A 26,746-nucleotide genomic window follows, 5' to 3' on the forward strand; every position below is an offset into this window, starting at 1 on the left:
AAAAAAAAAAAAAAAAAAAAAAAGTCCTAAGAACACAGGTGTGGCAGTTGGCTGAGATGCGGTTACAGTCAGGTCCCAGGAGGCCAAAAATGTCACCTAAACTATAAATTAAATGCTCGGAAAAAGAGCCACAATCAAACAATGAACAAAATACCTGGGTTTTTTTTGTTTGTTTGTTTGTTTTTAAGATGGAATTTTGCTCCTGTCGCCCAGGCTGGAATGCAGTGGGGTGATCTCAGCTCAGTGCAACCTCCGCCTCCCAGGTTTAAGTGATTCTTCTGCCTCAGCCTCCTGAGTAGCTGGGATTACAGGCATGCGCCATCACGCCCAGCTAATTTTTTTTTTTTTTTTAAACAGAGTTTCGTTCTTGTTGCCTAGGCTGGAGTGCAATGGTGTGATCTCAGCTCACTGCACCCTCCACCTTCTGAGTTCAATCAGTTCTCCTGCTTCAGCCTCCCGAGTAGCTGGGATTACAGGCATGTGCCACCATGCTGCCAGCTAATTTTGTATTTTTAGTAGAGACGAGGTTTTCTCCATGTTGGTCAGGCTGGTCTTGAACTCACAACCTCAGGTGATCTACCTGCCTCGGCCTCCCAAAGTGCTGGGATTACAGGTGTGAGCCACTGCACCTGGCCACGCCCAGCTAATTTTTGTATTTTTAGTAGAGACGGGATTTCGCCATGTTAGCTAGGCTGGTCTCAAACTCCTGACCTCAGGTGATCCACCTGCCTTGGCCTTCCAAAGTGCTAGGAGCCACCACACCTGGCCAAAATACCTTTTTAATCATTAAAGATTACATAAAACTGAACAAGAAAGAAATACCCTGACCAGGCTGGGCATGGTGGCAGTGGCTCATGCCTGTGATCCCAGCAGTTTGGGAGGCTGAAGTAGGTGAATTTTTGTTTTGTTTTTTTGTTTTTTGAGATGGAGTCTTATTCTGTTGCCCAGGCTGGAGTGCAGTGGCGCAGTCTCGGCTCACTGCAAGCTCCACCTCCCAGGTTCATGCCATTCTCCTGCCTCAGCCTCCTGAGTCGCTGGGACTACAGGCGCCCACCACCACACCTGGCTAATTTTTTGTATTTTTAGTAGAGATGGGGTTTCACCATGTTAGCCAGGATGGTCTAAATCTCCTGACCTCATGATCTGCCTGCCTCGGCCTCCCAAAGTGCTGGGATTACAGGCGTGAGCCACCACGCCCTGCAAGGTGAATCATTTGAGGTCAGGAATTCAAGACCAGCCTGACCAACATGGTGAAACCCCATGTCTACTAAAAATACAAAAATTAGCCAGGCGTGGTGGTGTGGACCTGTAATCCCAGCTACTCGGGAGACTGAGGCAGGAGGATTGCTTGAATCCAGGAGACAGAGGTTGCAGTAAGCTGAGATAGTGTCACTGCATTCCAGCCTGGGTGACCTAGCAAGACTCCATCTTAAAGAAAGAAATACACTGACCACTAATGTCAAAAAACAAAACTTTCAAGCATACTAGAAATAACAGCCATAAAACTAGAGGCAACAAGAGTCAGCTAGAAAGGGAAAGGAAAAAGATTCAAAGTGAACTGGATGGTTTACAGTTAGACAATGAAAGTCTCAGACCAGCTATTGAACACCACAAAGTGCCCTTAGTAAAAAAAGATCATGTGTTAATATGTAAGGCACCAGATGCCAAGGAAGAAGGTTGTAAAAGACTTGTGGTATTACAGGAAGAAAAGCCAGAAGAATTTGAGAGCAAGTTAGCGGATAGAAAATGAAAGTGGAGCGCGATGTCTGGAAGCAATCTGAAAAGCATCAGTGTGAAAAGAAACTGTGGGAGGCCGGGTGCGGTGGTTCACACCTGTAATCCCAGCACTTTGGGAGGCTGAGGCTGGTGGATCACGGGTCAGGAGCTCGAGACCAGCCTGACCAACATGGTGAAACTCCATCTCTACTAAAAATATAAGAATTAGTGGTGTGTGGTGGCGGGCACCTGTAATCCCAGCTACTCGAGAGGCTGAGGCAGGAGAATTGCTTGAAGCCGGGAGGCAGAGGTTGCAGTGAGACGAGATCGCGCCACTGCACTCCAGCCTGGGTGTACAGTGATGCTCTGTCTCTAAAAACAAAACAAAAACAAAAACAAAAACAAAAAAAAAGAGAAGAAAAGGAAAGAAAATGCAGAGGAAGAAAAAAAATGAAAATTTTGACCTGGAATAGTAAATCAGTAGTTTTCAGATCCAAGCTACCTCACTTTCAGAGTTCAAACCAAATGCTGAAGGAAACGATGGAGACATTAAAATAGGATTGCTGAAATATAAGAAATCAAGCTGAAAAAGTCTAACTAGAAGTAAAAAACACATTGGAAAAAGAACAAGCACAGCAGTTAGAAGAAAAGCATATGCTTCATGAATGTATCTCAGAGAAATGTATAGTCAAGCTAAAGAGAAATTGCAGTGAGCTGCAGTTGCCCAGAAAAAGAGGAAATCTTGCCCTGAAAACATTTGAAGAGATGGCAGGACAAGGTGTAAATCTTGGAGGCAGGTAGAAACGAAATGGAAACAAAATTGGATTTTAAATAGACAAAATGTTCCATTTGAAGAATATGCAAAGCTTCAGAAAAGACTAAAGGATACACACAGAAGACATAATGAATTTTGAAGTTTAATTTTGGTTCCTAACATGCCTCCAAAGTCAATCCTGTTTGCTCTCAGTCATCAGCCATGGTATTATCCTTTCCTCCTCATGTGCAGGATGAACAGCATCAAAGGGAACTCTGTACTTGGCAAAAGACTGGAGGAAATAGAAACAACACAAAGAAAACAAGTAGAGGAATTTTGGATCTCCTGGAAAGTGATGCTGATGGCTCTTAGAGAAAAGGCATTTTTAAAGAGGTGAAACTAAAGACTCAATAAAGCCTGAGGTTTTAACATACATGGTATTTAGATATTTTATTACTGCTTACCAGAATACTGGAATGTGCCTCAAGAAAAGGTCCCAGCTTTATTTAAGGTACTCGTGCTGTATTGCATGAGTACTGGGATTTTAGGATTTACTAATGACAAGTGAAGCATTAAAAGAAAAATGTTTCAGAGATATTTAGAATATGTATTGACCACCCTTTGAAAATGTAAAATAAAATAAAAGGAACTAATTGGGGGAAAGAGATTTATTGAATGACTGAATTATAATGGGAGGAACTAACCCATGTGATTGTAATTTTAGGTGCCTGTGGCATTTGATGATGTCTCCATCTACTTTTCCACTCCAGAGTGGGAAAAATTAGAAGAATGGCAAAAGGAACTTTACAAGAATATCATGAAAGGCAACTATGAGTCTCTCATCTCCATGGGTGAGGCTGAGTTGACACCTTTTGAATGAAGTGACAGCAGCTCCAAGAGGGCTCAAAACAGTCCCTTTTCCTCCAGTGACCTCTTTCTCACTCTGTCTTCACACACTTCGAATTCTGGTTTCAAGCCAAAAGATGACCAATTCATTCTTGCTAAATAGGAATCATAATCTCTCCTTTTACCAAATTTTAGGACATAGAATGAAGTTCAGGGTTATGGGTGTGACAGCTGGTGGTTTCCATGGGTATCCTTTACTTTGAAAGGAGCTTGACTTCTCCCCCTTGAGGCACACTGTCACTCTGAAAGCAGTGCTAACCTAGCACATGTGCTTTCCCCACACATTACATCTCCACTGCCTGCTTTCCTGAATAGATATCCACAGTTGAAGGTGGATAGATGGGAAGAAGTGATATGAAGTCTAAAAGAAATTGCCTGGGCCTGTGACCACAAAGCTTCAGCTCAGCCTTGATGGCAATTAGTTGTCTTCCTCATTTATCTTTTTGTCATACCCTCTCTTCCTTTTTCTTCTCCTAGATTATGCTATAAATCAACCTGATGTCTTATCTCAGATTCAACCAGAAGGGGAACATAATACAGAGGACCAGACAGGGCCAGAGGAAAGTGAGATTCCCGCAGACCCCACTGAAGGTAAGTGGGAGAAGAGATTCCTACTTCTTATCTCCCTTTCCTGGTCAGAGATGGTGGCTCAGAACTAAGCAGGGCTTAGGGACTTCTAGAGCCATTCATTGCTAAAGCAACTAGATTCTGAATGTGTTATCAGGCATTTAAATATAAAAGGGAGCTTAGAGGTCACCTTGTCCAGTGTCTTCACTTATCAGTACTACACATCTAACAGTTACTAGTTGCGTTCCCTGACAGAAGTACTGATACCTAGCTATTTAGTAAAATAAACATGTCCTTGCATGATGCAGGAGGCAGTCATGCTCATTTGGTCTAAAGTGGCTTGAGCAAATGTAAGCATGGCCCTTCGTAAGTGCTGAAGGGACTAGGAGTCTGCATGGTCCCTCCAAGATGCATGGAATCAGTAGACACTGATGACATCCACCTGGGCAACAGGGATTTTCTCGGATCTAGAAAGCTGGCTATCATGAACTCTTCCTAACTTTTTGGTTGGCAGTTGCTTAATATTGTGTGGGAAAGACTGCCAACCAAAGTCTGGTTGTATTGTTTCTCTCATGCCTCTCCTTTGCTGTCAGAAAATTCTCATACACCTTTTTTTTTCTTTGTTGGATAGAAGCACACAGAAAGTTCATCCTCCAGGCATCTCTGTTACATGAACTTCTCTTACAACCCACCTGCCGTCCCATACAGTTATTTTTTTCTTTTTCTTTCTTTTTTTTTTGAGACGGCGTCTTGCTCTGTCACCAAGACTAGAGTGCAGTGGCGTGATCTTGACTCACTGCAAGCTCGCCTCCTGGGTTCCCGCCAGACTGGGTTTCACCATGTTAGCCAGGATGGTCTTGATCTCCTGACCTCGTGATCCACCCACCTCGGCCTCCCAAAATGCTGGGATTCCAGGCGTGAACCACTGCCACAGTTATTTTTTTCTAACATTTTATTATGAAAATTTTCTTTCTTTTTTTTTTGTTTTTGTTTTTTTTTTTTTTTTTGAGACAGAGTCTTGCTCTGTCGCCCAGGCTGGAGTGTAGTGGCCGGATCTCAGCTCACTGCAAGCTCCGCCTCCCGGGTTCACGCCATTCTCCTGCCTCAGCCTCCTGAGTAGCTGGGACTGTAGGCGCCCGCCACCATGCCCGGGTAGTTTTTTTTTTTTGTATTTTTTAGTAGAGACGGGGTTTCACCATGTTAGCCAGGATGGTCTCGATCTCCTGACCTCATGATCCGCCCGTCTTGGCCTCCCAAAGTGCTGGGATTACAGGCTTGAGCCACCGCGCCCGGCCATTATGAAAATTTTCAATCAGAAAAGTTAAAGTAGTTTTATAGTGAACACCTGGATATCCAGCGCCTAAATTCTACCACTAACATTATACTATCCATCCTTGTCGTGCATATATCTATTACTGCCACTCCATCTAGCCACCTATTATTTATTTATTTATTTATTTATTTATTTTGGAGATGGAGCCTCACTCTGCCACCCAGGCTGGAATGCAGTGGTGCGATCTTGGCTCACTGCAACCTCCACCCCCCGGATTCAAGCGATTCTCCGGCTCAGCCTCCTGAGTAACTGGGATTACAGGTGCTTGCCACCATGCCTTGCTAATTTTTGTATTTTAAGTTGAGACAGGGTTTCAGCATGTTGGCCAGGCTGGTCTCGAACTCCTGACCTCAAGTGATCTGCCTACCTTGGCCTACCAAAGTGCTAGGATTACAGGCATGAGCCACCACACCCAGCCATCTATCCTATTTTTGATGTATTTCAAAATCAGTAAAGACATCAGTGCATTTTCCTATAAATAGTCCAGCATGAATATTATTAACCTAGAGTTCAATGTTTGTTTTTTTCTTTTCAGGTAAATTTTACATATAATGAAATTTCAAGTCTTAATTGAGTTTTAAGCAATGCACACATCTGCCACACATTTATTATTATTATTATTATTATTATTATTATTATTATTATTATTATTTTGAGATGGAGTCTCTGTCGCCCAGGCTAGAGTGCAGTGGTGTGATCCTGGCTCACTGCACCCTTTGCCTTCCAGGCTCAAGTGATTCTCCAGCCTCAGCCTCCTGAGTAGCTTGGATTACAGGTGTGCACCACCACGCCCAGCTCATTTTTGTGTTTTTAGTAGAGATGGGGTTTCATCATGTTGGCCAGGCTGGTCTTGAAATCCTGACCTCAAGTGATCCACTGGCCTCAGCCTCCCAAAGTGCTGGGATTACAGGAGTGAGCCACTGTGCCCCGCCATATTATTTCTTAAGGATGTGCAGGTGATTGTATTTAGGCAGTATAACAGGTTGAATTTTACTAATCTTTATATCACAGATGTAAGTAATGAGGCTAAAATAATACCACCAATAAAGATGAGTGACTTGGCCGGGTGCGGTGGCTCAAGCCTGTAATCCCAGCACTTTGGGAGGCCGAGACGGGCGGATCACGAGGTCAGGAGATCGAGACCATCCTGGCTTACACGGTGAAACTCCGTCTCTACTAAAATACAAAAAAAAAACTAGCCGGGTGAGGTGGCGGGCGCCTATAGTCCCAGCTACTCGGGAGGCTGAGGCAGGAGAATGGCGTGAACCTGGGAGGCGGAGCTTGCAGTGAGCTGAGATCCAGCCACTGCACTCCAGCCTGGTCAACAGAGCAAGACTCCGTCCCCCCAAAAAAAAAAAAAAAAAAAAAAAGATGAGTGACTTGACTACTACAGAAAGATTTCTTATTGGGTATATTTCTTTGGTTTACATTATTATTTATCTGACATAGCCCTCGGCAAGTACAAATGAATATATCATTGTATTTTATGGGATGGGTGAAAAGGATAACAACTAATTAGACTTTGTAATAACGTATCTAAGTTTCATTTTACTGTCATCTTGTCAGTTTGTTTTTACCATGGTTTTTCAAGATGCTTGTGCCTCAACCTCCCGAGTAGCTGGGACTATAGGCATGTGCCATCATGCCCAGCTAATTTTTGTATTTTTAGTGATGATGGGGTTTCACCGTGTTGCCCAGGCTGATCTCGAACTCGTGGCCTCTGGTGATCCACTCACCTCAGCCTTCCAAAGTGCTGGGATTATAGGCGTGAGCCACCGCACCTGGCCAGTTATTTTCTTTTGGTTGATCAAATTGTCAACTTCACAATTTCTTTTGTTTGTTTGCTTTTAAGACAATGTCTGGCTTTATTGCCCAGGCTAGAGTGCAGTGCCATGATCTGAGATCACTGCAACCTGTGCCTCCTGGGCTTAAACCATCCTCCCACCTCAGCCTCCCAAGTAGCTGGGACGACAGGCACACACCACCATGCCTGGCTAATTTTTGTATTTTCTGTAGAGATGTGGGTTTGCCATGTTGCCCATGCTGGTTTTGAACTTGTGAACTCAAGTGATTCGCCTGCTTCAGCCTCCCAAGGTGCTGGGATTACAGGCCTGAGCCACCACACCCAGCCTCAGTACTTGTTTTCTTAAAAAAAAAATATGCTCCTGGTTCTGTTGGAGAGCCCAAAGACCACTCCCAGATTTGGTGATCTGCTAGGAGGACTCACAGTATTCCCATATGGTTGTACTCACAGCAAGATTTGTTAGAATGATACAAAGTAATATCAGCAAAGGGAAAAGGTGCCTGGGAGAAAGTCTGGAGGAAAAGTCTGGAGGAAACCAGGGATAGGCTTCCCAGAGTCCTCTCCCAGTGGAGTCTCATAGGATACACTTAATAGTTCCAGTAATGAGTTGTAACAACCAGAAAAGCTCATTAGACACTCAGTGCCCAAGGTTTTTATTGGGGGCTAATCACATACATACCCTCTGTCTAGCACTTACCCAAATTCCAGACTCCTAGAAGGAAAGCATGTGTTCTGCATATACCACAGTGTTTGACACACACAGTCGTGCGCTGCTGAACAATGGGGATATCTTCTGAGAAATGCATCATTAGTTGATTTTGTCATTGTGCAGACATCATAGCGTGAACTCACACAAACTAGATGATGTAGCGTTCTATGTACCTAGGCTATATGGTATAGCCTATGGCTTCTGGCCACAAACTTGTACAGCATGTTATTGTCCTGAATACTGTAGGCAATTGTAACACAATGGTAGTTGTGTATCTAAACACATGTAAAGATAGGAAAGGTACAGCAAAAAATCTCTCTTTTTTTTTTTTTTTCGAGACGGAGTCTTGCTCTCTGGAGTGCAGTGGCCGGATCTCAGCTTACTGCAAGCTCCGCCTCCTGGGTTCACGCCATTCTCCTGCCTCAGCCTGCCGAGTAGCTGGGACTACAGGCGCCCGCCACCTCGCCCGGCTAGTTTTTTGTATTTTTTTAGTAGAGATGGGGTTTCACCATGTTAGCCAGGATGGTCTCGATCTCCTGACCTCATGATCCACCCGCCTCGGCCTCCCAAAGTGCTGGGATTACAGGCTTGAGCCACTGCGCCCGGCCTAAAAATCTCTTATAAAAGTTACAAAATCGGGCAGGTGCAGTGACTCACACCTGTAATCCCAGCACGTTGAGGCCAAGGCAGATGGATCATGAGGTCAGGAGTTTGAGACCATTCTGGCTAACACGGTGAAACCCTGTCTCTACTAAAAATACAAAAAATTAGCCAGCTGTGGTGGTGGGCGCCTATAGTCCCAGCTACTCGGGAGGCCAAGGCAGGAGAATTGCTTGAACCCAGGATGCAGAGGTTGCAGTGAGCCGAGATTGTGCCACTGCACTCCAGCCTGGGCAACAGAGCGAGACTCCGTCTCAAAAAAAAAAAGATACAAAATGGTACACCTCTATAAGGCACTTGCCATGAATGCAGCTTGCAGGACTGGAAGTTGTTCTGATTGGGTCAGTGAGTGAATGTGAAGGCCTAGGACATTACTGTACTACTGTAGACTTTATATATACGTACTACTGTAGACTTTATATAAACACTATATACTTAGGCCACACTAAATTTATAGAAAAAAATTTTTTTTTTTTTTTTTTTTTTTTGAGCCTCCTGGGTTCAAGTCATTCTCCTGCCTCAGCCTCCCGAGTAGCTGGGACTACAGGCTCGTGCCACCACGCCTGGCTAATTTTTTGTTTTTTTAGAAGAGATGGGGTTTTACCATGTTAGCCAGGATGGTCTCGATCTGCTGACCTCGTGATCCTTGTCTCTATTAAAAATGCAAAAACTAGCTGGGCATGGGGGCACGTGCCTGTAATCCCAGCTACTGGGGAGGCTGAGGCAGGAGAATGACTTGAACCCAGGAGGCTCAAAAAAAAAAAAAAAAAAAAAAAATTTTTTTCTATAAATTTAGTGTGGCCTAAGTATATAGTGTTTATATAAAGTCTACAGTAGTACGTATATATAAAGTCTACAGTAGTACAGTAATGTCCTAGGCCTTCACATTCACTCACTGACCCAATCAGAACAACTTCCAGTCCTGCAAGCTGCATTCATGGCAAGTGCCTTATAGAGGTGTACCATTTTGTATCTTCTTTTTTTTTTGAGACGGAGTCTCGCTCTGTTGCCCAGGCTGGAGTGCAGTGGCACAATCTCGGCTCACTGCAACCTCTGCATCCTGGGTTCAAGCAATTCTCCTGCCTTGGCCTCCCGAGTAGCTGGGACTATAGGCGCCCACCACCACAGCTGGCTAATTTTTTGTATTTTTAGTAGAGACAGAGTTTCACTGTGTTGGCCAGGCTGGTCTCAAACTCCTGGCCTCATGATCCACCTGCCTCGGCCTCCCAAAGTGCTGGATTTACTTTTTATTATTTATTTATTTTGAGATGGAATCTTGCTCTGTAGCCCAGGCTGGAGTACAACGGTGTGATCTCGGCTCACTGCAACCTCCACCTCCCAGGTTCAAGTGATTCTCCTGCCTTAGCCTCCCAAATAGCCTGTAGGCTCGAACCACCACACCTGGCTAATTTTTAAATTTTATATAGAGATGGGGTATCGCCACATTGCCCAGTGTGGTCTTAAACACCTGGACTCAAGTGATCTGCCCGTCTTGGCCTTCCAAAGTGCTAGGATTACAGATATGAGCCCCCATGCTTGACAGTGGCCTGTTTTTGACCAAAATACCATTATGCAGTGCATGACTCCATGTGTCTTGCTCAAAACTGTCCTTATATTCAGCACAAATAAAAACCTTTGTACTATTATACAAATGTTATGTGGTACGTGACTGCAGTTAGGTACAGCCAACCACTCATCATTTAGGGGAAGTTTTGTATCAGCATAGAGACTACATACAGTAGTCCCCCTTTACTGATGGTATCATTTTCCATCTTGAGATGGTATAGATTCCATCTCAAGAATTTTCCACAGTTTGTTACCTGCCATCAACTGTGATCTGAAAATATTAAATGGAAAATTCCAGAAATAATTTATAAGTTTTAAATTGTTTGCCATTCTGAGTAGTATGATGAAATCTTGCGCTATCCTGCTGTGTCTCATCTGGGGCGTGAATCATCCCTTTGTCTAGTGTATCCATACTGTATACACTACCTGGCCATCAGTCACTTAGAAGTCATGTCAACTATGGCGGTATGGCGGTATTGCAGTGCTTATGTTAAGTAACCGCCCCCCTACCCCCACCCCGCTCCCCTGCTTTTTAAAAACAAATAATGGCCCCAAACTGCAAAAGTAGTAACAGTGGCAATTCAGATGTATCAGAGAAGCCATCAAGTGCTTCCTTCATGTGAAAAGGTGAAATTTCTTGACTTAAGAAGGAAGGAAGGAAATTACATGCTGAGGTTGCCAAGATCTCTGGTAAGAACAAATCTTCTATGAAAATGTGAAGAAAGTAGCTGGGCGCGGTGGCTCAAGCCTGTAATCCCAGCACTTTGGGAGGCCTAGACGGGCGGATCACGAGGTCAGGAGATCGAGACCATCCTGGCTAACACGGTGAACCCCGTCTCTACTTAAAAAATACAAAAAACTAGCCGGGCGAGGTGGCGGGTGCCTGTAGTCCCAGCTACTCGGGAGGCTGAGGCAGGAGAATGGCGTAAACCCAGGAGGCGGAGCTTGCAGTGAGGTGAGATCCGGCCACTGCACTCCAGCCCAGGCGACAGAGCAAGACTCCGTCTCAAGAAAAAAAAAAAGAAAATGTGAAGAAAGTAAAAGAAATTTGTACTAGTTTTACTGTTGCACCTCAAACTGCAAAAGTTACAGCCACAGTGTGTGATAAATACTTAGTTAATATGGAAACAGCATTAAAGGCAAGTATAGGCATCTCCAGGATATTGTGGGTTCAGTTCCAGACTACTGCAATAAAGTGAATATTGCAGTACAAGTCACAATAACTTTTGTTTTCCCAGTGATGTGAAAGTTTACACTATGCTATACAGTCTATTAAGTTGGCAATAACATTATGTCTAAAAAAAAATGTACATACCTTAATTTAAAAATATTGCTAAGAATCCTAACAATCATCTGAGCCTTCAGAGGTAAAATCTTTTTGCTACTGGAGGGTCTTGCCTCAGTATTAATGGCTGCTGACTAATCAGGGTGGTGGTTCCTAAAGGTTGGGGTGGCTGTGGCAATTTCTTTCTTTCTTTTTTTTTGAGACAGAGTCCCACTCTGTTGCCCAGACTAGGGTGCAGTGACACGATCTTGGCTCACTGCAACCTCCGACTCCCAGGTTCAAGCAATTCTCTTGCCTCGGCCTTCCGAGTAGCTGGGATTACAGACACCTACCACCATGCCTGGCTAATTTTTTTGTATTTTTAGTAGAGACGGGATTTCGCCATGTTGGACAGACTGGTCTCGAACTCCTGACCTCAGGTGATCCACCCGCCTTGGCCTCCCAAAATGCTGGGATTATAGGTGTGAGCCACTGCGTTCGGCCGACAGTTTTTCTTAAAATAAGGCAACAGTGAAGTTTGCCACATTGATTGACTCTTCCTTTAACAAAAGATTTCTCTGTAGCTGCAATGCTGTTGGATAGCATTATCCCCACAGTAGAACTTCTCTCAGAACTGGAGTTAATCCCTCAAACCCCGCTGCTGCTGTATCAACTAAGCTTATGCAATATTCTAAATCCTTTGTTGTCATTTCAAAAGTGTTTATATCTTCACCTAGGAGTAGATTCCACCTCAAAAAATTGCTTTCTTTGCTTATCTATAAGAAGCACTCCTGATCTATTCAAGTATTATCATGAGATTGCAGCAGCTAAGTCACATTTTCAGGCTCTACTCCTAATTCTGGTTCTCCTGCTATTTCCACCCCATTGCAGTGACGTCCTCCACTGAAGTCTTGAACTTCTCAGTCATTCTTCTGGGTTGGAATCAAATTCCAAACTCCTGTTGATGTTGCCATTTTGACCTCTTCCTGTGAATTATGAATGGTCTTAATGACACTTAGAATGGTGAATCCTTTCTAGAAGGTTTTCAGTTTACCCAACTCCATCAGAGGAATCATGCTATGTATGACAGCAATAACTTTATATAGTCTTATGAAATATATTTCTTTTTTTTTGAGACAGTCTCACTCTGTTGCCCAGGCTGGAGTACAGTGGTGCGATCTCGGCTCACTGCAACCTCCGCCTCCTGGGTTCAAGCTATTCTCCTGCCTCAGCCTCTCGAGTAGCTGGGATTACAGGCTAATTTTTGTATTTTTAGTAGAGGTGGGGTTTCACCATGTTGGCAGTCTCAAACTCCTGACCTCAGGTGATCCACCTGCCTTGGCCTCCCAAAGTTCTGGGATTACAAGTGTGAACCACCACGCCTGGCTGAAATATGTTTGTTTGTTTGGTTTTGTTTGTTTGTTTATTCATTTTTCAAGACAGAGTCTAGCTGTGTCACCCAGGCTGGAGTGCATCGATGCTGAAATATATTTCTTATGCCATAAGACTTCAAAGTAAAAATTAGTCCTTGAGCTGTGGGCTGTAGAATGGATGTTGTTTTACAGGGATGAAAACAAGATTCATCTCCTTGTTCATCCCCATCCGAGCTTGTGGGTGACCAGGTGCATTGTCAATGAGTATTAATATTTTGAAAGGAATCTTTTCTTCTGAGCAGTAGTTCTCATCAGTGGGCTTAAAATATTCCGTAAACCATGCTGTAACAGATGTGCTGTCATCCAGGCTTTGTTGTTCCATTTCTAGTGCACAGGCAGTGTAGATTTAGCATAAGTTTTTTTTTTTTTTTTTTTTTTTTGAGACAGAGTTTGGCCCTTGTCGCCCAGGCAGGAGTGAAATGGTATGATCTTGGCTCACCACAACCTCTGCCTCCTGGGTTCAAGCGATTCTCTTGCCTCAGCCTCCTGGGTAGCTGGGAATACAGGCATGCACCACCATGCCCAGCTAATTTTGTATTTTTAGTAGAAACAGGGTTTCTCCCTGTTGGTCAGGCTGGTCTCAAACTCCCGACCTCAGGTGATCCGCCTGCCTTGGCCTCCCAAAGTGCTGAGATTACAGGCGTGACCCACCACGTCCGGCCTGATTTAGAATAATTCCTAAAAGCCCTAGGGTGTTCAGAATACTAAAATGAACACTGGGTTCAAGTCACCAGCTGCATCAGCCTCTAACAAGAGAGTCAGCTTGTCCTTTGAAGCTTTGAAGCCAGACATTGACTTCTCTCTCGATATGAAAGTCCTAGATGACATATTCTTCCAATAGAACGCTGTTTCTTATACACGAAAATTTGTTGTTTAGTGTAGCCGCCTTCCTCAAGTAATTGTAGCTAGATCTTCTGATGACTTGCTGCAGCTTCTCCGTTAGCACTTGCTGCTTCATTTTGCATTTCCATAAACCTCATCAATCCCACTTCTGCTAGCTTCAGACTTCTATGGCTTCCTCACCTCTACCAGCCTTCCTAGAATTGAAGAGATGTTAAGGCCTTACTCTGGATTACACATTGGCTTAAGGGAATGTTGTGGCTGATTTGATCTTCTATCTAGAGTACTCAAAGTTTCATCTTATCAACAATAAGATTATTTTGCTTTCTTAGTCATGTATTTACTGGAGTGGAGTTCTTTTAATTTCTTTAAGAACTTTTCCTTTGCATTTACAGCTTGGCTAACTGTTTGGTTCAAGAGACCTACCTTTTAGCCTACTTCCCCTTGGCTTTTGACATGCCTTCTTTACTAACCTTAAGCATTCTAGCTTTTGATTTAAAGTAAGAGATGTATAAACTCCTCCTTTCACTTAGAGGCCATTGTAAGGATTATTAATTGGCCTAATTTCAATATGGTTGTGTCTCAGGGAGTAGGGAGGCCCTAAGAGAGGGAGGGAGAGAGGCAGGGAAACGGCCCAGTCATTGGACCAGTCACAAAAACATATAAAACATTTATTAAGTTCATCATCTTATATGGGTGTGGTTTGTAGTGCCCCCAAACAATTACGATAATTATATCAAAGATCACTGATCACAGGCCAGGTGCCATGGCTCATGCCTATAATCCCAGCACTTTGAGAGGTCAAGGTGGGAGGATTGCTTGAACTCAGGAGTTGGAGACCAGCCTGGGCAAAATGGTGAAACCCTGTCTCTACTAAAATAGAAAAAATTAACCAGATGTGGTGGCATGTGCCTGTAGTCCCAGCTGCTCGATATGCTGAGGCAGGAGAATCGCTTGAACCAGAAAGGCCAAGATTGCTGTGAGCCAAGATCGCGCCATTGCACTCCAGCCTGGGCAATAGAACCAGACTTCGTCTCCAAAAGATAGAAAGAAAAAAAGATCACTGATCACAGATCACTATTAACATACATAATAATAATGAAAAAGTTAGGAATATTATAAGAATTACTAAAATGTGACCAGGCGCAGGGGCTCCCACCTGTAATCCCAGCACGTTGGGAGGCTGAGGCAGGTGAATCACCTGAGGTCAGGCGTTCAAGACCAGCCTGGCCAACATGGTGAAACCCTGTCTCTACTAAAATACAAAAATTATCCAGGCATGATGGCGGGTGCCTGTAATCCCAGCTACTTGGGAGGCTGATACGTAAGAATCGCTTGAACCCAGAAGATGGTGGTTGCAGTGAGCCGAGATCATGCCACTGCACTCCAGCCTGGGCAGCTGAGTGAGACTCTGTCTCAAAAAAAAAAAAAAAAAGTACCAAAATGTGACACAGAGGCACAAAAGGAACACATGATGTTGCTGCCAATGGACTTGCCTCAAGAAGGGTGCTACAAACTTTTTTTTTTTTTTTTTTTGCTCTGTCACCCAGGCTGGAGTGCTGTGGCTGGATCTCAGCTCACTGCAAGCTCCGCCTCCCGGGTTTACACCATTCTCCTGCCTCAGCCTCCCGAGTAGCTGGGACTACAGGCGCCCGCCACCATGCCCGGATAGTTTTTTGTATTTTTTTAGTAGAGACGGGGTTTCACCTTGTGAGCCAGGATGGTCTCCATCTCCTGACCTCATGATCCGCCCGTCTCGGCCTCCCAAAGTGCTGGATTTACAAGCTTGAGCCACCGCGCCCGGCCCAAACCTTTACTTTGTAAAAACAAAACAGAAAGCAGTATCTGTGAGGTGCAATAAAGCAAGATACACTTTTTAAGTATATATTGGGTTGAGTACTATCTGAGGTTTCAAGTATCCACTGGGGGGTCTTGGAATGTATTCCTTATGATAAGTGGGGAACTGCAGTATTTGCTTATATATTTACAAAGAAACAATGGAAGATTAAAACAATAATTAGTAAGAATGGCTTCCCTGTACAAGGAGAGAGGGAATAAGATGGAAGCTAGACTTCTCTGAATATACCTTGTTTCACAGTTTTGATTTCAGAACCCTGTAGATATTTTACATATTTTTTATTTTTATTTTTTTTGAGATGGAGTTTTGCTCTTGTCACCCAGGCTGGAGTACAGTGGCACTATCTCGGCTCACCGCAACCTCCGCCTCCTGGGTTCAAGTGATTCTCCTGCCTCAGTCTCCCAAGTAGCTCAGATTACAGGCATGCACCACCACACCCAGCTAATTTGTGCGTGTATGTGTGTGTGTGTGTGTGTGTGTGTGTGTGTATATATATATATTTTAAGTGATGGGGTCTCACTGTCGTCCAGGCTGGAGTGCAGTGGCGCAATCTCGGCTCACTGCAAGCTCCGCCTCCCATGTTCACGCCATTCTCCTGCCTTAGCCTCCTGAGTAGCTGGGAATACAGGCGCCTGCCACCACGCCCAGCTAATTTTTTGTATTTTTTTCGGTAGAGGCGGGGTTTCACCGTGGTCTCGATCTCCTGACCTTGTGATCCGCCCGCCTCGGCCTCCCAAAGTACTGGGATTACAGGCGTGAGCCACCGCGCCTGACCTTATTTATTTATTTATTTATTTATTTATTTTTGAGAGGGAGTCTGGCTCTGTCGCCCAGGCTGGAGTGCAGTGGCCGGATCTCAGCTCACTGCAAGCTCCGCCTCCCAGGTTTACGCCATTCTCCTGCCTCAGCCTCCCAAGTAGCTGGGACTACAGGCGCCTGCCACCTTGCCAGGCTAGTTATTTATATTTTTTAGTAGAGACAGGGTTTCACCGTGTTAGCCAGGATGGTCTCGATTTCCTGACCTCATGATCCGTCCATCTTGGCCTCCCGAACATTTGGTGGGTTTTAGAGCACTAACTCATCATTCAGAATTTTTTTTTTTTAAGATAGAATCTCGCTCTGTCACCCAGGCTAGAGTGCAATGGTGCCATCTTAGCTCACTGCAACCTCCACCTCTGGGGTTCAAGCGATTCTCCTGCCTCAGCCTCCTAAGTAGCTGGGATTATAGGCGCCCACCACCGCAGCCAGCTGATTTTTGTATTTTTAATAGAGACGGGGTTTTACCATGTTGGGTCAGGGTGGTTTCGAACTCCTGACCTCATGACCCGCCCGCCTCAGCCTCCCAAAGTGCTGAGATTACGGGCATGAACTACTGCACTTAGCCCATTCACAAAATTTTTAAAAACAAGCAGGTGTTTTAAAAGTCAGGTTTTTTGGCTAGGCATGGTGGGTCATGCCTATAATCTCAGCACTTTGGGAGGTTGAGGCAGGTGGGTCACCTGAGCTCAGGAGTTCAAGAACAGCCTGGGCAACAGAGTGAGACCCCATTTTTACCAAAAATACAAAAAGTTAGCTGTGGTCCCAGCTACTAGGGAGACTGAGGTGGGATAATCGCTTGACCCTGGGAGGCAGAGGTTGCAGTAAGCCGAGATTACGCCTCTGTAGTCTAGCCTGGGTGACAGAGTGAGACCCTGTCTCAGAAACAAACAAACAAACAAAAGTTAGATGTTTTGGATGGAAAGTTAATCCTCTGGATATCGGTTAAGAGGTCTTCTTCCTTATATCCAGTCTTCCCCCCTCTGCCTTTTTCCTTATAGGTATGTATGTGTATAACATCTGGAAGAGAACGAAGATAAGATTAGACTATGTTTAATACACTTCAGCTTTGCTTTTAGGTTGGAAGGCAACTGTTGCATGTGCTAAAATCTATTTTCCAAATCTCTCCCCATAACCTGATGGTCTTTTGGGCTGTAGTCTTATCCCAGCCTCTTATTTCTGCTTTGAGAACACCTTTAGATTTCAGTGGCATCTAACTGATTTAAAAGACATTGGGGTAAAGTAGTGAGTTCTGTTAATTTGCTGTGAATTAAACCATATTCTGCTCACAAGGCTGTGTTTGAGAAATAACCATAGAGAGCTTCAGGGTACTCTCTGGAGCTTGACAAGCTCTCTTGTCAGCTTGCCAGCTTGTCCATTTAGTCCAAAAAAAAAAAAAAAAGGCAATATAGGCCTAGGTTGTAATAGCTAGCACAGCTGTTTTGGTACTGATCAGATGAGGCATATTGTGTGCAAAGCCTCTATAGGCTATGCGCTTTTTCTTTCAGAAAGAACCCCCAAGACCTGAAGGACTTGCCAATACTATATTCTTCCCCCTCCCAGCATTTAGGAAACAATGACTTGTATCATTTAATAGACAAAGGTAATGTATCTCTTAGAAAGAGCCCAGAATTGGGAATCTGAAAAGAGTGTTTCTAAGGAGTTGGATTCTGTGTCTGTACTGACCTAACTTTGTAATTCTGGAAATTGATTTGGTTTTTTGTTTGTTTGTTTGTTTGTTTTGAGATAGAGTTTTTTTGCTCTTGTTGCCCAGGCTGGAGCAATCTGGGCTCTGTGCGATCTCGGCTCACTGTAACCGCTGCCTCCTAGGTTCAAGCGATTTTTTTGTCTCAGCTTCCTGAGTAGCTGGGATTACAGGCGCCTGCCACCACGTCTGACTAATTTTTTGTATTTTTAGTAGAGACAGAGTTTTACCATGTTGGCCAGCTGGTCTTGAACTCTTGACCTCAGATGATCCACTTGCTTCGGCCTCCCAAAGTTCTGGGATTATATGTGTGAGCTACCACACCCAGCCTGTATGCATTTTTTAAAAGGCTAGTTATGTGTTATTGTTATAGTTATTTGGAAATAAATATTTGGGGCCGGGTGTGGTGGCTCAAGCCTGTAATTCCAGCACTTTGGGAGGCCAAAGCGGGTGGATCATGAGGTCAGGAGATCGAGACCATCCTGGCTAACACAGGGAAACCCTGTCTGTACTGAAAAAACAAAAGAAAAAAACTTAGCCGGGCGTGGTGGCGGGCACCTGTAGTCCCAGCTACCAGCTACTCGGGAAGCGGAGGCAGGAGAATGGTGTGAACCCAAGAGGCAGAACTTGCAGTGAGAGGAGATTGCGCCCTGCGCTCCAGCCTGGGCGACAGAGCCAGACTCTGTCTCAAAAAAAAAAAGAAAAAAAAAAATATTTGAGCGAAATATAGTATTCAACAAACCGACATGATTATCTCACCTTCTTATTCAAGTTCATGAAGGCCATTTTTTTTTCCCTCCCATAAATTAGAGCCTGGTATTTCAACATCAGATATTCTGTCTTGGATTAAACAAGAAGAAGAGCCTCAGGTTGGGGCCCCACCGGAGTCCAAGGAAGGTGACGTGTACAAAAGCACTTATGCTGGTGAGTAAGAAATTAAAGAGGTGTTCATGTCCATATCTAGCTCATGCCAGGACTGACTGAAGAAACAGCAGGTGAAATTTGTAGAGGCAAATGTGTGGGAAAAGAATGAGGAAAAGAAACAAAGCCATGCTCAACATTATGAATGAAACCAAACAGTCACTAAAATAAATTTGAGTGAGAAAATATACTCCTACGTGCAAAGACAAATGAGAATTGTCAGAAGAAGAAAAATAAGTGCATACAGACGAACCAAAATTACGGGGATGGGGAAAGACAGAAGAACATGTGAAAATCATGTAGAAAGGGTAGAAAAAGTGGGAGTGGAGTGGGGAGACAAGCTCTGGAGACAGAAATGGCGGTGGAGAAGTGTAAATGGGAATGTTAAGTAAGAACCCTCCCTCAGTGAAAGGAAAATCAATGATGGGAGAAGAAATAGAAGTATCTTCCTTCCAAGATACTTTTGCCATTTGTATTGTAGAAGAGAATCTCGAGATCAGAAGGGTCCCAGTCATTTATACAGCTTAATGCAGTCTGTTTTTTTTAGTATTTTCTGTGCTCTGTGTTCTTTTAGACTGGGAAACACAAATGAAAAATAAGACAGTTTTAGCTCTTGAAGAAACTTTTACTAGGGACATACATATTAGTACTAGGCAAGCCTGTTAAGTATCAAGGATGAGTGGGGTGGATGACTTACATAAACGAATGAGAAGTTTCAGGAACATGCATCAGGTTGGGCTTGGTGACTCATGCCTGTAAGCCCAGCATTTTGGGAGGAGGTTGAGGTAGGTGGATCACTCGAACCCAGGAGTTCAAGACCAGCCTGGGTAACATAGGGGGATCCTGTCTCTAAAAAAAGAGGAGAACGTGCATCAGTTTTAGTTTAGGTATTTAGATAAGACCTAAGGAAGGGCATAAAGCCACAATTGTACCTTAAAAGATTGGTATGATATGGTTGGGTATAATTTGGGAAGATGGGGAGAGAGGGGTAGCATTCTGCAAAAGGGAGGACAGAATAAGTAAAGATGCATAGCAGAAATGTGTATTCTGTTCTCAGGGGAAGTAAAGAGACAGCTGACCACAGTGATGGGTTGATCTGATAGAAATAGGAATAGATTATTATGTAATTTTAGGCTTTGTCACAACAGGCAATGGAGAAAGTTCTTGAGTAGAGGTAAAATATGGTGAAAGTGACATTGGGAAGATTGATGCCAAGGATTTTCTGTTTCTTAACAGATAGCATAGAAGAGGTACAATGTTAAATTTTCTGATGAGGGCTGGGTGTGGTGGCTCATGCCTGTAATCCCAGCACTTTGGGAGCCTGAGGCAGGTGAACCACTTGACGCCAGGAGTTCAAGACCGCTGGTCAACATGGCAAAACCCCATCTCTACTAAAAATATAAAAATAACCTGAGCACTGCTGGACACGGTGGCTCATGCCTGTAATCCCAGCACTTTGGGAGGCCGAGGCGGGCGGATCACGAGGTCAGGAGATCGAGACCATCCTGGCTAACATGGTGAAACCCTGTCTCCACTAAAAATACAAAAAATTAACTGGGCGTGGTGGCGGGTGCCTGTAGTCCCAGCTACTCAGTAGGCTGAGGCAGGAGAATGGCATGAACCCGGGAGGCGGAGCTTGCAGTGAGCCGAGGTTGCGCCACTACACTCCAGCCTGGGTAACAGAGCGAGACTCCGTCTCAAAAAAAAAAATTACCTGAGCACAGTAGTGCATACCTGTAATCCCAGCTACTCGGGAGACTGAGGCAGGAGAATTGCTTGAACTCAGGAGGTGGAGGCTGCAGTGAGCCAAGGTCACGCCACTGCACTCCATCACGGGCGACAGAACGTGATTGTCATAAAATAAAATAAATTTAAAATTTCATTTCATTTCTCTGATGATTTGTCACAGAGAGACCACTGTTGTCTTGGTTATTATTGCAACCTTCTGCTGAGTTTCTGATCTGAGCTAGTTGAGAGCTTAAAGTGATCTGTTAGAGCTGGGTAGGAATGCATGAGAGTTGCTAGTGAGACAGTTATTGATAGGTGTAACTCTGGAGTCTTTTCTTTCAGATGAAGAGCTTGTCATCAAAGCTGAAGGCCTTGCTAGATCCTCGTTGTGCCCTGAAGTTCCAGTCCCTTTCTCTTCTCCACCAGCAACAGCAAAGGATGCTTTTTCAGATGTGGCTTTCAAAAGCCAGCAGTCTACATCCATGACACCTTTTGGACGTCCAGCCACTGACCTGCCTGAAGCCTCTGAGGGACAAGTGACTTTTACTCAGTTGGGTAGCTATCCCCTCCCACCTCCAATTGGCGAGCAGGTGTTCTCATGCCACCACTGTGGCAAGAGTCTCAGCCAAGACATGTTGCTGACCCACCAATGTAGCCACGCTACTGAGCACCCCTTACCCTGTGCCCAGTGCCCTAAGCACTTTACTCCACAGGTGGACCTCAGCAGCACCTCCCAGGACCATACCAGTGAGACGCCTCCCACCTGCCCACACTGTGCCAGGACTTTCACTCACCCATCAAGACTTACCTACCATCTTCGGGTCCATAACAGCACTGAGCGTCCTTTCCCCTGTCCTGATTGCCCCAAGCGCTTTGCTGACCAGGCTCGACTCACCAGCCACCGGAGAGCCCATGCAAGCGAAAGGCCCTTCCGCTGTGCCCAGTGTGGCAGGAGCTTCAGCTTGAAAATCAGCCTCCTGCTCCACCAGCGGGGTCATGCACAAGAGCGCCCTTTCTCCTGCCCTCAGTGTGGCATTGACTTCAACGGCCACTCAGCCCTTATCCGTCACCAGATGATCCACACAGGCGAGCGTCCTTACCCCTGCACTGACTGCAGTAAGAGCTTCATGCGCAAGGAGCACCTGCTGAACCACCGGCGGCTGCACACGGGCGAGCGTCCCTTCAGTTGTCCTCATTGTGGCAAGAGCTTCATCCGCAAGCACCACCTCATGAAACACCAGCGCATCCACACCGGGGAGCGGCCCTACCCCTGCTCCTACTGTGGCAGGAGCTTCCGCTACAAGCAGACACTCAAGGACCACTTGCGTTCGGGCCACAGTGGAGGCTGTGGGGGTGATACTGACCCATCGGGTCAGCCCCCCGACCCACCAGGTCCCCTCATAACTGGGCTTGAAACTTCTGGCCTGAGTGTCAACACTGAAGGTTTAGAGGCCAACCAGTGGTATGGGGAAGGGAGTGGAGGGGGAGTTTTGTAAATCCAAATCTCTGTGGCTTCATGGTTGTATATGCTCACAGCAGGGTACAAAATCCAAGAGAAAGTCTGTGAGCCCCATCCGACACCCACAGTAATTATTACCTGGTACATCACTGAATTTAGGGTCCTATACACTTGACTAGAGACATGGTTGTGGTTTGGAATTTCACACACTTACAAGAATACCACATTTTGAAACCCAGAAAGACCTGGAAGGGGGCCCAGCACCTCCATCTTTTCAAAGATACAACAAAAGCAGAAGTTACAAGAATATTGTGGAGAGGTTGGAAAGCAGGATTTAACCTCTGGTTCTCTTGTTCTCAGAGAACAGCAGGTTGATAGTAGATTATGTCTCTAGGTAGAGACAGGTACATGGGAAGAGTCTCCAAAACTGGAAGCCCATCATGAGGCATGAGAATGTTTAACTATAAAGCCTTTTATTAGCTCCTTGATAGCTAAGATGGTTGTTGGAGAAAGTGCTTAAGCCACTGTTTATGTTGCTGCCTCCTCTCTCAAAACCAGCCAAGACCTGTTCACAAGCCTCTGTGGCTGCCTTTCCCTGAAACATGGTAACTCAAGACTGCCTGCCTAGGTTTCTTAGATTAATTCTTCACGTACATTTTGTTTAATATTGGTTGAATATGAAATCTGACTTTAAAAGATTATTGGCCGGGCACGGTGGCTCACGCCTGTAATCCCAGCACTTTGGGAGGCTGAGGCGGGCGGATCGCAAGGTCAGGAGATCAAGACCATCCTGGCTAACATGGTGAAACCCCGTCTCTACTAAAAATACAAAAAATTAGCCGAGTGCGGTGGCGGGCGCCTATGGTCCCAGCTACTCGGGAGGCTGAGGCAGGAGAATGGCGTGGGCCCGGGAGGCGGAGCTTGCAGTGAGCCGAGATCGCGCCACTGCACTCCAGCCTGGGCAACAGAGCAAGACTCCGTCTCAAAAAAAAAAAAAAAAAAAAGATTATTAAGGAGAACATTCCTTAACTATACTGGCTTGATTTGAAACAGGCTCTTATTGCCATTTAAAGTGCTAGAAACCTTTGGCAAGGTCCTGGTTAAAAAATTGGGAACAGTTTTCTCAGCCCCAGCTTTAAAAGCTAGAGACCTCAGAGAAATAGCTGGCTTAACAATGATAGAACGGCCTAAAATGTGTGCCTACACCATGTTCTGAGAGTCATTCACCTCAAATTCTTCCTTATCTTTTCCATTCCTGGTGTCTGATATTCTTGACAATCGTCAACAACAAAGATCACAGCACTTTCCGGAAGCATGGAGCTTCCGGAAAGTGAACCTTCATCCTCAGTAATGAGATGATAACAGTGTTGTAATGCAGCTTTCTTGAGTCATCAGAAAGAGTGTATGTTCACCCTATCTGGCTGTATCCCATTGACAGTGGACAGATTGAGGAACTTCCTAGATCACTGAGAACTAAGCACCATGCATAGACAACAGTTTGTTCTTGCTTGTATTGCTTTTAAGGACTTTGACTACCATTCGTTCTTTTCTTGGGGTGATTTAATCACCTGGGAGCATCCGAGTCTGCTGCTAAGTGGCTTTGCAGCTGGGCCTAAGTTCTGTTTCCTTTACGGAGCTCAAATTTTCATCTGCAAAATGAGACTGTTGAAAAAAAGTGAGTCTCTAGGAGTTACTCAAAAAAAATCTTGTGATACATTGCTTTTCCTGCCAAAATTCTGTCTGTGTCTTTGGCTTCTGTCCAGGCAAAGCTAAATAATACAGCAATATCAAAGCAGATAAATTCCTGCTGAAACTTGACTAAAATTTATTTAATTTGTTGTTTGACTCCCACTTGGAAGCCTGAGGTAGAAGACAGAATGCAGAAGTCCTACATCTTGGGCAGAAAACTTGTTCATTCCTATACTCTTGTTTCCTCTGCTTCTTCCTGAGGTGCCTAGAAAAAGGTCTGGAAATATTTAGTCAGGATATTTTCTTGATGAAGTGATAAGGAAAGGACCCATTTTTTGCTTATCACCTAGCCCAACCTTCAGTCTCTTTAGTTATGCATAACACTAGGAAAAGGTGTTAGCCCAGCTAGCTTGGCTTCTGGGAAGGCTGTGTCTGAACATGTTGCTCTGTAGGATAATCACATTTACAAAACATCTGCTCTATGACATTCACAATACCAGGGACCATGGGAGACACAAGAAATGTGTGTCTGCTGTCATAACTTACAGTGGAAAAGCCCAATAATACAGAACAAGACATGATGGGCAATACCCTAGCATATTGGGATTAAGAGCTTTCTAGCCGGAATTTGAACCTATACCATGGGAAGATTTAGGGGTTCTGGGATCCCAAAGCCAGGGTTCTGGCTTCATCGGCAACCCACTATGAACTTGAATGTGAGATTCAGCTCTAGTTTGCACCTTGATTTCCCCAGTGAAAAGGGAGAAGAGCCAAAGTATTGTCTAGGTGCTGAGTTCCTTTTCTGAATGGATTTCAAGCATTTGCCAGGGTATCCTGGAGGAGGGACTCCTACAGTAGGTGAGATGTGGGACTAGGTAACACTTTAAATATATTTTTACTCAAAGATTTGCCAAGAGCACAGTTTATTAATGGAAGAGACCTGTGGATTGGAATGCTGCAGATAGATCCCACAGTCCCTTGTGAAAGGAACTCAAATACGAATGAAGCAAGAGCCCTAAAACGGAATGAAAGAGGATGTGCGAGGCCATCCCGGATGGAAGCAGGCGTGATACTAATCCTCAGCCCAGGAATAAAGTAGAGAGTTCAACTGTTACTCTTTTCTTTCATCAGTCCCCTATCAGAACTGCAGGCCCGCTCCAAAGAGTGCTTAAGATTCAAAAGTGGATAAGTAAAATGGATCAGTGGGAAGGATAAGGTGTCCAACAGAAAGTGGAAGAGAAACTCTTAGCCCATCAAGTGCTCCTGAGAGAAACCATGCAAATTTAACTCTTCAGTTAAAGACATAACATGAGAACTGCTTGTCGTGACCAGACAAGATAGGAAAGGGGAAACCCCAGAAACGTGCTCTTCATCTGTCAGCCTTTTGGACCAAGAAGTTGTCACTATTACCCATAAGCACCATTCCCTTAGAGTGGATCCAGGTGTTGACTATAACCAGATTTACTCTTTGCTTACTAGGTTTTTCATTGCCACCATTGGATGAACCTCTGGTTTAGCCACAGTTGTGAAAATAAATGGAAGTTGGTTGATTGTCTAGAAAGTGAAAGAAGATGGCCCTGCTCCTTTTCTGCTGAACATTTAGTATAGGAAACTCCTACTTCCCTTTTCATTAATAATAAAGTGTGCAAGGTTCCTATTGAGGGGAAGGTGTGGGGCTCTGCTGGGCTTCTCTTGAGCATATCTGAGAAATGTTCATGCCTGTCTCAACCAGGACCAGACCCTGTGACTTACTAGGTAGTAACAGTCCACAAAAGCCTCATTGATTAAAAAAAAGAGAGAGAGAAAGAAAGGACCTCATTCTAAATGGAATGGGAATCCCAAATTTCTGCTCAGATTTTCTCTGAGGAGGGACAGGACACCCGCCCTTCCTCCCATGTCTTAGCTTCTTAAACTACAAAAAGCATCCTCAGTGGCTGCCTGAGGGCAGCTCAGTAGCCATGAGCGAAAGCATCTTTCCCAGAAAATTTTCTTATGAACAAGGACCTCTGATGGACTAAAGTTTTTTTTTTCCTTCCTTTCTTTGGGCCTTATTGATATTTCTAACCCTGTTCTCTTTAGTCTTGGTTTTTTGTTTTTGCTGAAAAATTCTTTTCAGAGAAGTCTCACTGTGTTGCCATGTTGCTCAGGCTGGTCTTGAACTCCTGGGTTCAAGTGATCCTCCTGCCAAGGCCTCCCAAAGAGCTGGGTTTATAGGTGTGAGCCTCCTTGCCTGACGTAGCTCCGGTTCTTTATCTGTAGCAAAGGAGCAGTCATTTCTCACAGAATTTATACACAGAGGCCGTTCTTTGGTTTTTGTTTTTGAGATGGAGTCTGACTCTCTCACCCAGGCTGGAGTGCAGTGGTGTGATCTCAGCTCACTGCAACCTCTGCCTCCTGGGTTCAAGTGATTGTCCTGCCCCAGCTCCTGAGTAGCTGGGATTACAGGCACACGCCACACCTGGCTGATTTTTGTATTTTTAGTAGAGATGGAGTTTCACCATGTTGGTCGGGCTGGTCTCGAACTCCTGACCTCATGATCCGCCCACCTTGGCCTCCCAAAGTGCTGGGATTACTGTGCCTGGCCTGTTCTTTGTTTTAAAATGTTTCAGACTCTTACAAGCAAAAGATGTTACTCTTTTCTTTCATCAGTCTGCTATCAGAACTGCAGGCCAGCTCCAGAGTGTTTGCTTAAGATTCAAAAGTGGATAAGTGAAATGGATCAGTGGGAAGGATAAGGTGTCCAACAGAAAGTGTGGAGGAGAAACTCTTAGCCCATCAAGTGCTCCTAAGAGAAACCATGCAATTTAACTCTTCAGTTAAAGAAATACGTGAGAACTGCTTGTCATGACCAGACAAGATAGATCAAATTGGTGGGGGCAGGGAGTGTACAGAGCCTTAACGACAATACATCATGTATGTTAGTACAGCTTAATGGTTATGAGCAGGGACTCTGGAGTCCTCGATTCAAGTCCTGACATCATAAGTAAGATAACTGATGTGTTATTTAACCATCCTGGG

The 26,746-nt window shown here is 44.6% G+C and overlaps 1 protein-coding gene across 1 annotated transcript in view; it reads left to right on the forward strand.

The window, feature by feature from the left end:
• ZNF398 (zinc finger protein 398) overlaps positions 1 to 22,740 on the forward strand; it is a 39,613-nt gene extending 16,873 nt beyond the window's left edge. Inside the window, exons 3-6 of the mRNA XM_023225474.1 lie at positions 3,195 to 3,321; positions 3,854 to 3,967; positions 18,742 to 18,855; positions 20,923 to 22,740. Of these exons, the coding sequence (XP_023081242.1) occupies positions 3,195 to 3,321; positions 3,854 to 3,967; positions 18,742 to 18,855; positions 20,923 to 22,076 (1,509 nt within the window). The 3' untranslated portion in view covers positions 22,077 to 22,740. The remainder of the gene's footprint in view (positions 1 to 3,194; positions 3,322 to 3,853; positions 3,968 to 18,741; positions 18,856 to 20,922) is intronic.
• The last annotated feature ends 4,006 nt before the right edge of the window (positions 22,741 to 26,746 follow it).

This window comes from Piliocolobus tephrosceles, chromosome 8 (assembly GCF_002776525.5).
Source record: "Piliocolobus tephrosceles isolate RC106 chromosome 8, ASM277652v3, whole genome shotgun sequence".
In the NCBI taxonomy this organism is placed as follows: Eukaryota; Metazoa; Chordata; class Mammalia; order Primates; family Cercopithecidae; genus Piliocolobus; species Piliocolobus tephrosceles.